Source organism: Emydura macquarii, unplaced genomic scaffold (assembly GCF_026122565.2).
Source record: "Emydura macquarii macquarii isolate MOO-44397 ecotype Brisbane River unplaced genomic scaffold, CSIRO-AGI_Emac_v2 contig_1119, whole genome shotgun sequence".
NCBI classification, from domain to species: Eukaryota; Metazoa; Chordata; order Testudines; family Chelidae; genus Emydura; species Emydura macquarii.
This window is the reverse complement of record NW_027131256.1, coordinates 15,362,601-15,374,986: the sequence shown is the minus strand read 5'-3', so window position 1 is coordinate 15,374,986 and position 12,386 is coordinate 15,362,601. Positions and strand designations below refer to the sequence as shown.

General features: G+C 44.6%; 1 protein-coding gene across 3 annotated transcripts in view; it reads right to left on the bottom strand.

The window, feature by feature from the left end:
* The window catches only part of NECTIN3 (nectin cell adhesion molecule 3), a 104,602-nt gene that overhangs the window by 49,693 nt on the left and 42,523 nt on the right, over window positions 1-12,386 (bottom strand). For all 3 annotated transcript variants that reach the window (XM_067546219.1, XM_067546218.1, XM_067546220.1), the window contains exon 3: window positions 1,213-1,509. In XM_067546219.1, the coding sequence (XP_067402320.1) occupies window positions 1,213-1,509 (297 nt within the window). The remainder of the gene's footprint in view (window positions 1-1,212; window positions 1,510-12,386) is intronic.

The window sequence follows — 12,386 nt, the reverse complement described above, 5'->3', positions numbered from 1 at the left end:
AAGAAATCTGATGAGGTTCAACAAACAAAAGTGCAGAGTCCTCCACTTAGGACGCAAGAATCCCATGCACAGCTACAGACTGGGGACCGACGAGCTAGGCAGCAGTTCTGCAGAAAAGGACCTGGGGGTTACAGTGGATAAGAAGCTGGATATGAGTCAGCAGTGTGCCCTGGTTGCCAAGAAGGCGAATAGCATATTGGGCTGCATTAGTAGGAGCACTGCCAGCGGATCAAGGGAAGTGATTATTCCCCTCTATTCGCATTTGCAGTACTGTGTCCAGTTTTGGGCCCCCCACTACAAAAAGGATGTGGACAAGTTGGATAGAGTCCAGCGGAGGGCAACAAAAATGATTAGGGGGCTGGGGCACAAGACTTATGAGAAGAGGCTGAGGGAACTAGGTTTGTTTCGTCTGCAAAATGAGAAGAATGAGGGGGGATTTGATAGCAGCCTTTAACTACCTGAAAGGGGGTTCCAGGGAGGATGGAGCTAGGCTGTTCTCAGTGGTGGCAGATGACAGAACAAGGAGCAATGGTCTCAAGCTGCAGTAGGGGAGGTCTAGGTTGGATATCAGGAAAACGTTTTTCACTAGAGGCTGGTGAAACACTGGAATGGGTTACCTAGAGAGATAGTGGAATCTCCATCTTGAGAGGTTTTTAAGCTGAGGCTTGACAAAGCCCTGGCTGGGATGACTTAGCTGAGGTTAGTCCTGCTTTGAGCAGGGGGTTGTACTGGATGCCCTCCTGAGGTCCCTTCCAACTCTAATATTCTATGATTCTATGATTTACTTCTTGTTGACTACGAAAAGAAATTTTGCTTATAGCAAATCCCTGTAAAGCTGAGGCAGAGAAACTGAATTCTTTCACTTTCAGCATCTGAATATTAATCACATACGTTAAAAATAAGAGTCCATGAAGAAACATATGAGGAATATAAATAGGTAATTAAATCAAGTTAATTAAAAGTTAAGAGGCAATGTGTCTTAGCAACTATGGGAACTGACAGGGTCTCAGGAGTGGCCTGCTGCGCATCCTTGGTCAATTCACTTCACTTCTCCATGGCTCTCTGTTTCCCCACCTGTATGAGGGGGTAATGGTTCTGATCTTTGTATAGTTATTTGAGATCTACTGATGGAATGTGTTATATAATGCCTAGTTGTAAATGAGAGAGTAATAGCTGTGAAAGCAGTAGCTAACTTGCTGTATGTATACTTACACTGTATGTCCAACATATAAGGATATCTCATCTCCTTTTCCAAAGCTGGATGCCTCACAACACAAGTTATGCGTCTTCCTCTGGCAAATCTGGTGGGTATGAGTTTGTACTGACTGACAACTGTCACAGTTTCATTTGGAAATGAAGTAGAACTGGATTCCATTTCTCCAAAACTTCCTTCCCAATCAACATCTGCAGCAGGTTTTCCGGTGGCTGCCGTACATATGGCTGCTATTGTCTGATTTTCACCATCTATTAAAGAGTTTGGTCCCTTTGTTAGGCTCACAATGGGTTCAACTATTGAAATAAAAAATGTCATTAAGCATGTTTTCAGTCAAGACAGAAAAGTTTCATTAACTTCATTTCCTCTATGTATATTGCATCCCAATAGCTTACAGCTCATTTTTAAAGGCCAATTTTGTTAACTGGCAAATAAAGTTGGTAACAGATAATGGTCCAAATCACTTTTAAGTAACAGCTCCGACACCCCTGGCCTTCACATTGCCAGGGTGGACTGATTTAAAATCAAAGTTATTTAAGTCAAATTTTAATCAGTAATCAGGAAACCTTGGATTTAAATAATTTTATTCTTGCTTTGCATCTAATGCAAACACTTGATTTTTCCCTTAAAGGAAAGTTGATATTCATTGGTTGGAAATTAAGACGTGATTTGCAACTAAAAATAGTGTTACACTGAAATTGGCAGGGGGATGGGGTTTGCTAACCAGGAAAATACAATATATGTATACACATTTATTTAAGCCAGGGCTCGACAAACCCCGAGCGCCAGGTTGCTATGGCACCTAGAAGTTTAAGTCTGGAGTCTAGTATTTTTCCCGGGGGGGGGGGGGGGGGGAGGAGGAAAGAGAGGGGGCAGGGGGAGTGGCTGCCATGCTCCAGCAGGGTGCCCCACCGCTGGGCCATGTTGTGGGAGAGGTGAGGAGAGGAGAGAGGAGGGCAAGGGGCAGGGCTGGGTGGGGAGGGGAGAGCAGCTGCTGTGCTCCAGCCAGGGCGCCTCACCGCTGAGCCCACGTTGTGGGAGAGGGGCAGGGGGAAGGGATGGGGCGAGCAGCTGCTGCACTCCAGCCAGGGCAACCCACGCTGCCTGAGCCCACGTTGTCTGGCTCCATTTTTGGGCTGGCTCCTAGCTCCAAAACAAAATTTGTCGAGCCCTGATTTAAGCAACTCTGTATTTATATTTATTCAGCTTTTTTTTTTTTTTTTTTTTTTTTTTTTTAAACACATCATAAAAATATATGATGCACTTATATACTAGATGTGATCTGTGTCAAGTCTTATTTGGATGGAAATTCAAATCCCACTAAAAATACACAAGAACAGCATTTTAATTTTTATTAAAATCACTACCTTCAATGTGCTGGATATATAAAGAAAAAGTTCAAACTATTTATCAAAACAGCTTTGACTTTTAAAACTTTAAAATATGTATTATCTGTAGTTAATAAAAACTAATTGTTTCTAGCCATCATTCCCTTCAAGATTTTACAACTACTAGGATTTATCCTCCCACAATTAGTTTTAGCCACGCCTGATTTTTCAACTCAATTGTCTTATTAACTTTGCATAAACTAGTCTGAATAAATGGAAATGAAGAAAATATTCTCCCTGCAGATGCAGAAGAGAGAATAGCTCCACTGGTTAAGCACTTCAAATTCTGGATCCAGACTCTCAGAGAGTGACTTCCACCATTTCAGTGATTTGACTCTCTTTACAACTTGGCAAAAACATACTGCTTAATATTTTGATTTAATTCAAATTAGATTATCAATTCAGGTCTTAACAGTGTTTATTTAAATAAATCTGTATTTAACTAAAAAAATACAATTTAACTCAATAAACCTTGCTTTTTTCCCCTTCACTGTTAAAAATCAAATCAACCCTGCTCGCCACCTTCACTAAACTTCAAATTATCATTCAAGGTTTGATTATCCTCCATGTTATTGTACTAAAAATAAAAGATTTCAATTGATCAGCTTTAGAAAAGAACTTTTAAAGCTTTGCATACGACATTACTGTGTTAAATGAAGCACTAAAAATGCCTAAATGTGTCACTAGCCCATGAAGAACACAGGGTAGCATTATTGTACTCCAAGAACCAAATAAATAATGCCTAGCTTCATGTCCAAAGCGACAATATAGTGTAAAAGAGGACCTGGCTTTTGCAGCATTTCAGTTGCAGTTCCCTTATGAAACCTAACAGCATTCTAGGCCTCCATCTTCCACTGATGTTTTTTCAAAGATGTTCAGTTTACAAGATCTTCAAGAGTTAACCCAAGACTAAACACTTAATATCGAGTGAATTCAAGTACCCAGTTAGGCTCATTCCAGGTTTTGGTTGCAGAGCTAGTACTTAAGGCTTATTTTACTTGTAAACTGAGTGCATTCTCCATGCAGTTTGTATAACAAAAATGAAAACCCCTAAAAATGAAAACCCCTAAAACCAATTTTTTACAGCTTTAGGCATGTCAAAGGACTAAGCTTTTTGCTTTTCTCCCCCCCCCCCCCCTTTTAAAATAAATATAGCTATCAAGACAGTCAACATGCAAGAACTCAACATCAGGAAAGACTCAATGACATTCAAGGTTGAATTCACATAAATTAAGAGAAGCCTCTCAAGAAATCAAACTTAAGTGTAAGCAAATTTAGTCTACTTATGAATGTTAAGCCAGTTACAAATAAGAGATTGATTTCAGTCCCACGTTGGAAGCTACTAATGGGGGAATATCCAACTGCCCCACATTTCGGGAACTCAGGTCTCCAGAAGCATCTCTATTGCACAGTTTATATTTAAAACAAAAAATAACTCTTACAGTAGTCACTATTACCTTAACTTAAAATTCAAGCTCTCACTTTAGATATTTTAATTTATAAGTAAGGGTCAATTATGAATCTGCCTAGTGAACACAGTAAGTCATCCATAAATTCTTGACCTAGCATAGAATTTTCACTTAATCCAAGTTCAGTCAATTGTTTAAATAATGCCACTTACAGATGGAGACGTTACTAATCTTGTACAGTAACTGGAGTTCTTCAAGGTGTCCCGCACATGTGTATTCCACTTCAGGTACACCTTTGACATTTTCAGTAGCAGTGCCTGTTCAGTCCACACATGTGGGCCAGATCTCCTCGTGCCCCATATAAAGGATATAGAGAAGTGCAGGCAAACGGCCCTCGGTTCTTTCTCTACCACGAGGTCTCAAAAGACAAGACTGCAAAGCAGAGGGTAAAGAAGGCAAATAGAGATGTGCCTTGATAGGTGCTCCACTAACAGCTTCAGTTCCTGTAAAATTAAATAACCTCTCTTTCTCAAGTAGTGTCCTGGTGGGTGTTCCACTTCAAGTGACTGCCAAGCAGTATCTATAGGACGAAAGAGCAGCTTTGGAGTCTGACCTAAAAATGCTGATGAAATAGCATTAATAGCAGCATCTGATCTGGATGACTGTACCCAGACATATTGTTTGAAGAAAGTGGGACGCAATGGTTAAGTTGTGACTGCAAATTTCAGCAACTGGCACATTTTTCAACAGCACCAAAGAAGTGGACTGAATTTTAGAAAGGGACAGAACATCAGTTATCTCCTAAATTAGGATACACGCAGAACCCATTTTGAACATCTTTGGGTGGAAACTGTAGAACCTTCTGATCTATCCACAAAAGAAACAGTCTCTGAAACTTTCTAAATATGGAATGCCCATTCTGGCTGAGCTGTCGTGGCTGGAGGATTGGGGGAACCCCCACACAGGAAGGTATATGACCTGGTTAGCGTGAAAATCAGAAAGTGTTTTAGGTAGATGTTTGGGATGAGGCTGTAGTGAAACTTTCCTTAATACTGTGAAGGGGGCCACCGTTTATGCCCGTCTGACCCACAGGCAGAAGTGATGGCCAACAAGGAGGCCATTTTATTAGGTAAGTATAACAGAAAACTAGCCAGGGCTCAAATGGAGGTTTCATGAGGCAATTAAGAATCAAGTTCACGCCTCATACCAGATTAGATTTTCTTATTTGTCGGAATAAATTTATCAGTCAGTCTTTTAATGAACCCTGCCGTTGTGTGCTGGACAAATACCGAAGCCCTCTCCACAGCTAAATGAAAAGTTGTGATTATCACCAGAGCTTTGACAGAACTCAAACTGAGGTCTGATCTCCCTGATTCCAAAAGATAATCAAGAACAGCAAAGAGGGGAATGGGTAGGCAAAAGCTACCAGTGAACACACTGGTGATGAAATCTCCACTATTTAAAGTAAGTAGCTCTGGTAGAGACCTTTCTGCTACTTAATAAGACTTCTTGTACCTCCATCAAGCAAGAAACCTCTATTCCCCAATAACCATCAAGGAGCCAAGCTCACAAAGAAAGAGTGCCCCAAACTGCAGGGTAACAAATGTGGAATGACTGAGAGGAGAATGTCAGACAAAGTGAGACAAGTTAAGGAACATCTCTTGGTCAAGTTGGTGCCATTAGGACAACCCTGGCTTTGGCCTGTTTAATCTTGTTCAGCATCTTCAGGGGCAGCAGTCAATGGATATGCAAAGAGAAGGCCCTTTGTCCAACATGGGAGAAATTTGTCCCTTAGGGACTGATGACGACCTCCCTCCACCCACTGCACCCCAGGCAAAATTTCTCATACTCTTCACAGCGGTGGCAAAAAGGTCCACTTCCAAGAATCAGGTTAGGAAAATATGCCCTAGTCTGAGCAGAGCGATCCCACCTGCAACCCTGGGAGAACTGCCTGCTCAGGTAGTTGGCTCTGGTGTTTTGTAAGCCTGGAAGGTAAAAGGCTGAAATGAGCATGTGACTCACTGTACATCAGTTCCATAACTTCACTAATTCAACAAAGAGAGATGCTTAGCACAGCATCTTAGCCTTAGCTTGATGAGGTACGTAAGAACAAGATTATGCGGTCTGTCATGACCATGACAGAATGGTTTCTAATGAAGGGAAAAGATGTATGCAGACATTCCTGATTGCTCTTAAGTCCTGGGCACACCATTTGCCCTGAGCAGTGTCCCCCCACTTATGTGCGCTCCCACCCCATCAAGAATTATCTGAAGTTATCATGATGGCAAGAGGTTGGGTGAAGACAACTCCTGCACATACTTTGGGACGGGTCCTTCCACCAAGTTAATCAAATACTCAATGAGGGACAGATGCCATCTTGTCTAGACTGCATTTGTTTTGAGCCATCCCTGGAAGCAGTGATAATGTAAAATAGGGTTACTTACCAGTAACTGTTGTTCTTCGAGATGTGTTGCTCATATCCATTCCAATATAGGTGAGTGCGCGCCCCATGCACGAGTCTCCAGAAGCTTTTCTGCCCCTAGCAACCCCCGCGGGTTGGCTCCTGCGCCCCCTGGAGTACCGCACTCATATCTCGGTATATAGGGCATTGCCGACCCCGTGGCCCCCAGTCCCTTCTTTCTGCCGACTCCGACAGTGGGGACGGAGGGCGGGTTTGGAATGGATATGAGCAACACATCTCGAAGAACAACAGTTACTGGTAAGTAACCCTGTTTTCTCTCTTCGAGTGATTGCTCATATGCATTCCAATATAGGTGATTAAATAGCCATACCTTGGAGGCGGGTAGGAGTCACTGGTGAGTAGCCCTTCTTAGGACGTCTCTGCCGACTGCCGAGTCCTCTCTCGCCTGCTGCATGATGGCATAGTGAGATGTGAAGGTATGGACCGATGACCAGGTGGCTGCCTTGCAGATGTCTTGCAGGGGCACACGCTCCAGGAAGGCCGCCGATGAGGCCTGGACTCTGGTTGAGTGTGCCGTCACAGTCCCTGGAAGTGGCACCTTCGCCTGGTCGTAACAGGCACGTATGCAGGCGGTGATCCAGGAGCAGATGCGCTGGGTGGAGACAGGTAAGCCCTTCATCCGGTCTGCAACTGCCAGGAACAGTTGGGTTGCTCTCCGGAATGGCCTTGTACGGTCGATATAATAGGCCAGGGCCCGTCTGACATCCAACGAGTTCCATCTCTGCTCAACCTCCGACTCGTGAGGTTTAGGGAAAAACACGGGGAGGAAGATGTCCTGGTTATAGTGAAACTGAGACACCACCTTAGGTAGGAATGCTGGGTGGGGTCTCAGCCTCACTTTGTCTTTGTAGAAAACGGTATATGGGGGCTCCGAGGTCAAAGCTCTTAATTCGGAGACCCTTCCGGCCGATGTAATGGCTACTAAGAAGGCTACCTTCCAGGAAAGGACAAGCAATGGGCATGTAGCCATAGGCTCGAAGGGGGGTCCCGTTAAAACGATGAGGACCAGATTCAGATCCCAGAGAGGTACCGGGTCACAGACCTGCAGATATAACCTCTCTATTCCCTTGAGGAACCTAAGGGACATGGAAGGCCGATATGGCCGCCAGGTGTACCCTGAGGGAGGCCAGTGCCAAGCCCTGCATCTTTAAGTGGAGTAGGTACTCTAAAATCGCCTGAATGGGCGAAGAGCTGGGCAGGATGCCCCGGGAGTCCGCCCAAATAGTAAAGCACTTCCATTTAGACTTATACAGCACCTGAGTGGAAGGCTTCCTGCTTCCTAGCAGGACCTGCTGAACTTGCGCTGAACAGGCTCTCTCCCCCTCTGTCAACCACAGAGCCTCCATGCAGTCAGGTGGAGGGAGTCCAGGTCCGGGTGCAGAAGGCAACCCTGGTCCTGGGAGAGCAGGTCGTAGCGCTTCGGAAGTGGTATTGGTTCGGCTATGGACAGGTCCAGCAGCATACTGAACCAGTGCTGCCGGGAACGGAGATTGCTACTTGCAAAGCAAGGGGCAGACGTTCCACTGACCGTCACGGGCGGAAAGAAGGAACTGGGGGCCACGGGGTCGGCAATGCCCTATATACCGAGATATGAGCGTGGTACTCCAGGGGGCGGAGGAGCCGACCCGCGGCAGTTGCTAGGGGTAGAAAAGCTTCCGGAGACTCGTGCACAGGGCACGCACTCACCTATATTGGAATGCATATGAGCAATCACTCGAAGAGAGAAAGTAAGTTAGTGATGCTTCATGCCAAGTAGCAAGCTGCCACGTGTCTTCGCAATACTAGACAATTTCTTGACAGCATTTGGACTTATTTGAATTTTTAAGCTTAGTTTTTTACGGTCAAATCTATGATAAGCTTTGGCTTTTATGGCACCCAGAGAAACCCTATGAAGTGGGTTACAATGGGGTCAAAGTGGATTTTTTTTAGTTTTAACTGAACTCCTGATGTGTGGAAAAGGAACACAGCTGTACTGTACTATACTGTAGAGCCAACTTTGCTGTAAAAGTGGCCCCTGAACAGACAGACAATCATCAAGGCATGGAAAGAGAACCATCCCAGGCAGCTACTACTGCCTTGGCATTCAAGAATACCTTCAGAGCAGAAACAACTCAGATGGGAAGCAAGTAATTACTGCAACTATGAAACTAAGAATACATCTCAAGGAAGGGGTAAATCACAATGTGGAAATATGCACTCTGAAGATCAAAAGCCAAAAACCTGTTCTCAGAATATAGCAGGGGGAAAATAGGTGCAAGTGTTACCATCCTGAATTTCTGCATTGCACACAGCTATTTAAGAGCTGAAGACTGGAAAAAAAAATCTGTCTTCATACAGAGGTTTGTTTGGGGCTTTTTTGGATCAGAAAACATTTGAAATAGAATCCTTTCCCTTTATGCTGGGCTGGAACAACTTCCAAAGCCCCTACACCTAAGAGACAACTTCGATCTCTTGAGCATTTGCTGAGACAAGGTCCCTGAAAAGGAAAAAGGAAGGAGGAAAAGAGGAGTAGATGGAAGCAAAATGTATGGAGTAACATTAGTTTATTTAGGACAACCAGGAGGGTCATGATGTCAGGACGGTGATGGTGGCGGCAGCCATGACCTACTCCAGGAAGTGACACAATTTTGCCATGTTCTAGTGGACTCTTTCCTGCTCTGTTTAAGAATCTGCTTCACTGGGGCAGAACATACATGGCCTATGTTAGACACCCATCCAGCCACCATGTCATGAAATGAAGGGCGCTCGGGTTGGGATGCCTAAGCCTGCCTTGGTCCTGTGTAAGAAGATCTGGGAATAACCAGAGATTGACCAGTGGACAGCTTCAGGTCTGTGAACCAAAACTAGTGGGACCAGTGAGGTGTAGGACAACAGTGGTGGCTCTGCCCCAGGAAATTTTCTGGAGAACTTGAGACAACAGGAGAATGGAGATATGGGGAAGGCAATTCTGAGATTGCTTGTCCAAGCAAGCAGAAGAGCATCACCTCCACCCTCCCCCAGGCAGTATATAGGGAGCGTCTGATTTGTTAGTGATGCAAAAAGGTTCCACTGGAGGGTACCCTACTGTGTGATGAGGTCTGTTAGAACTACATTGTGTAGTTTCCATTTGTGGCCTATGCACAGAGTCACACTCAGTGTGTCTGCTAGGGAATTATGAGCAACAGGAGAGGTATGCAGCCTATATGGTCATCTAGTTTCTGATGCTTCAATTCCACAGCCTGACTGACTCAGAGCAGACGGAGAGAGACCTAGCATCCCTCCCTCACCCCTTATTGATAGAGACCATCATGGTGGTGATGTCCAACATGATCGGTATGTGGAGAGTGCATATGAGAGGAAGGAAGGCTTTACAGGTGAGACAGACCACCTTAAATTCCAGGATGTTTATGTATATTCTGGCTTTTTACAGAATTCAGGTACCTTCCACTGTGTGGAGATCTAGGTCAGCATCCCATCCCATAAGGGGAGGTATCTGTCACAATGGTAAAACTTGATGTGGGAGGACTGAAGGAGCTTCCAATCATGATGGCTAGATCGGACCACCAAGCAAGAAAGGCTAGAACATCTGAAAGGGAACAGGGACCATTTCAACTCCAGGTTCACCGGTTGGCTCGTAGGGCAAGTGGAACCAGGCCTGTAAGCACTACAGGTGGAATCTCGCAAGAGGTGTCACATAGGTGCAGGCTGCCATGCGCCTCAAGAGAGTCACTGACTGACTATGATGCAGGGCTTGCAGCGAAAGCGGGCAATCAGGGCATCCGTCATGCAAAAATGGTCTGCTGGGAGGAAGGCTTATACAGAGACGGAATCCAGTTTTGCCCCTTTCATGTTTACCATCTGTGTGGGTGACAAAATGGACTTACCTTTGTTCATGCAGACCTCTAGAAAGGCCAGAAGGCTTTGAAGGGACTAGATCATGGAGACAACTTCTTGTTAAATTTGCCCCACTAGAAGCCAGTCAGCCAGATAAGGGAATACCTTATTTTCTTGGCATCACATCTGGGCATCTACTGATGAACACCTTCGTAAAAACCCGTGGTGCTGTCACTATAGCAAAGGGAAGGATGTGAAATTGGGAAGAGGTGGTGCCCAATCATGAAGCAGAGGAACTTCCTGAGAGATGGGTGATGTCCATATGAAGTATAAGTCTTACGTCAAGAGCCATAAACCATGCTCCATCCTGGACTGAGGGAATTTTAGCTTCCTGATGAATATATTGCTGATGAAGATCCAAGATTGGCCTCTACTCTTTTTTGGGATGAGGCAACATGGTGAGTAGAATCCTTTCCCCTGGTATTCAGGCGGATGCTCTGTATCACACCCTTGAGAAGCAGGGAATCAGTTACCTGTTGAAGAATCAGTTGGTGGACGGGAACACCTAAAGGAGATCATGTGGGAGGGCAATAAAGTGAGAAGGAAAGAAACTAATCAAGTATCCATAATGGATGTTCTCCAATATTCAACTGTCCAAAATGATCTTGCTCAAATGTAGGCAAAGAGGGCAAGGCAACTGCCCAAGATGACAGGCAGCAAGATAGTTGGCATCGAAGGTGGTTCACAGATCTCAACCCACATGTCAAAAGTGACCCTCAGCCTGCAGCTGGAAAAGGGCTGAGGAGGTGGTAATGGCTGAGGCTGGGAAGCAGGCCTCCGGGACCTCTGTTTCTGATGGGTTCCAGTGGCCATTGATAGAAGGGTGGGTAGGCAGTAGGCAGTCATGGTGTGAAGGGCTACCACTAGTGCTTTCTCCTGGGAGCTGGGATGTAGATTTCCAGGGACCACAGAGGGGCACGCATGAGTCCTCAGGAAATGCAGAGACTCGTTCATTTTATCATTTAAGAACAAACAGCTGTACTACATCAGAACAATGGTCCGTATAGCTCAGCATCCTGCCTTCAGACAGTGGCCAATGGAAGGTGCTTCAGAGGGAATAAATAGAACAGATAATCATCAAGTGATCCATCCCATCAGCCATTTCCAGCCTCTGGCAAACAGCAATCCCTACCTATCCTGACTAATTGCCATTGATGGACCTATCCTCCATGAACTTTAGTTCTTTTTTGAACTCCATTGTAGTCGTGGCCTTCACAACTTCCTCTGGCAAGGAGTTCCACAGGTTGACTGTGTATTGTGAGAAGAAATATTTCCTTTTGTTCATTTTAAACCTTCAGTCTATTAAATTCATTTGGGTCCTCTAGTTCTCTGTTATGAAAACAAGTAAATAACACTTCCTTATTTACTTTCCCCACACCAGTCATGATTTTATAGGCATGTCATACCCTCCCCCCCCCCCATCTTCTCTTTCCAAGATTACAAATCCAGTCTGATTAATCTCTCCTCATATTGAAGCTTCTCCATACCCCTATTCATTTTAATTGCCCTTTTCTGTCTCTTCCAATTCCAATATATGTTTTTTGAGATGGGGCGGCTACATCTGTACGCAGTATTCAAGATGTGAGCATACTATGGATTTATAAAGGGGCAATATGATATTTTCCATTTTATCTATCCCTTCCCTAATGATTCCCAACATTATTGGCTTTTTTGAGTGCTGCTGCACATTGAGTGGATGTTTTCAGAGAACTATCCACAATGACTCCAGGATCTCTTTCTTGAGCAATAAGAGAATTTAGACCCCATCATTTTATAGTTGGGATTATGTTTTCCAATGTGTATTACTTCACATTTAAAAGATTGGCTTCTTCGAAAGAGAGTTCCTCGATGGTGTTTTGGTCCTCACTTGGGATACCAGAAGACTAAAGTCATGAGTCCCTGCACTTCACGAATTTAAGGGCCAAGAACGGGATACAGTGTCAGCTCAATCCACCGGACCCTGGAGGACCACCTTTGCCACCAATTTCCCTTAATTCTTTATGGCCTGGAACTGGGCTTGG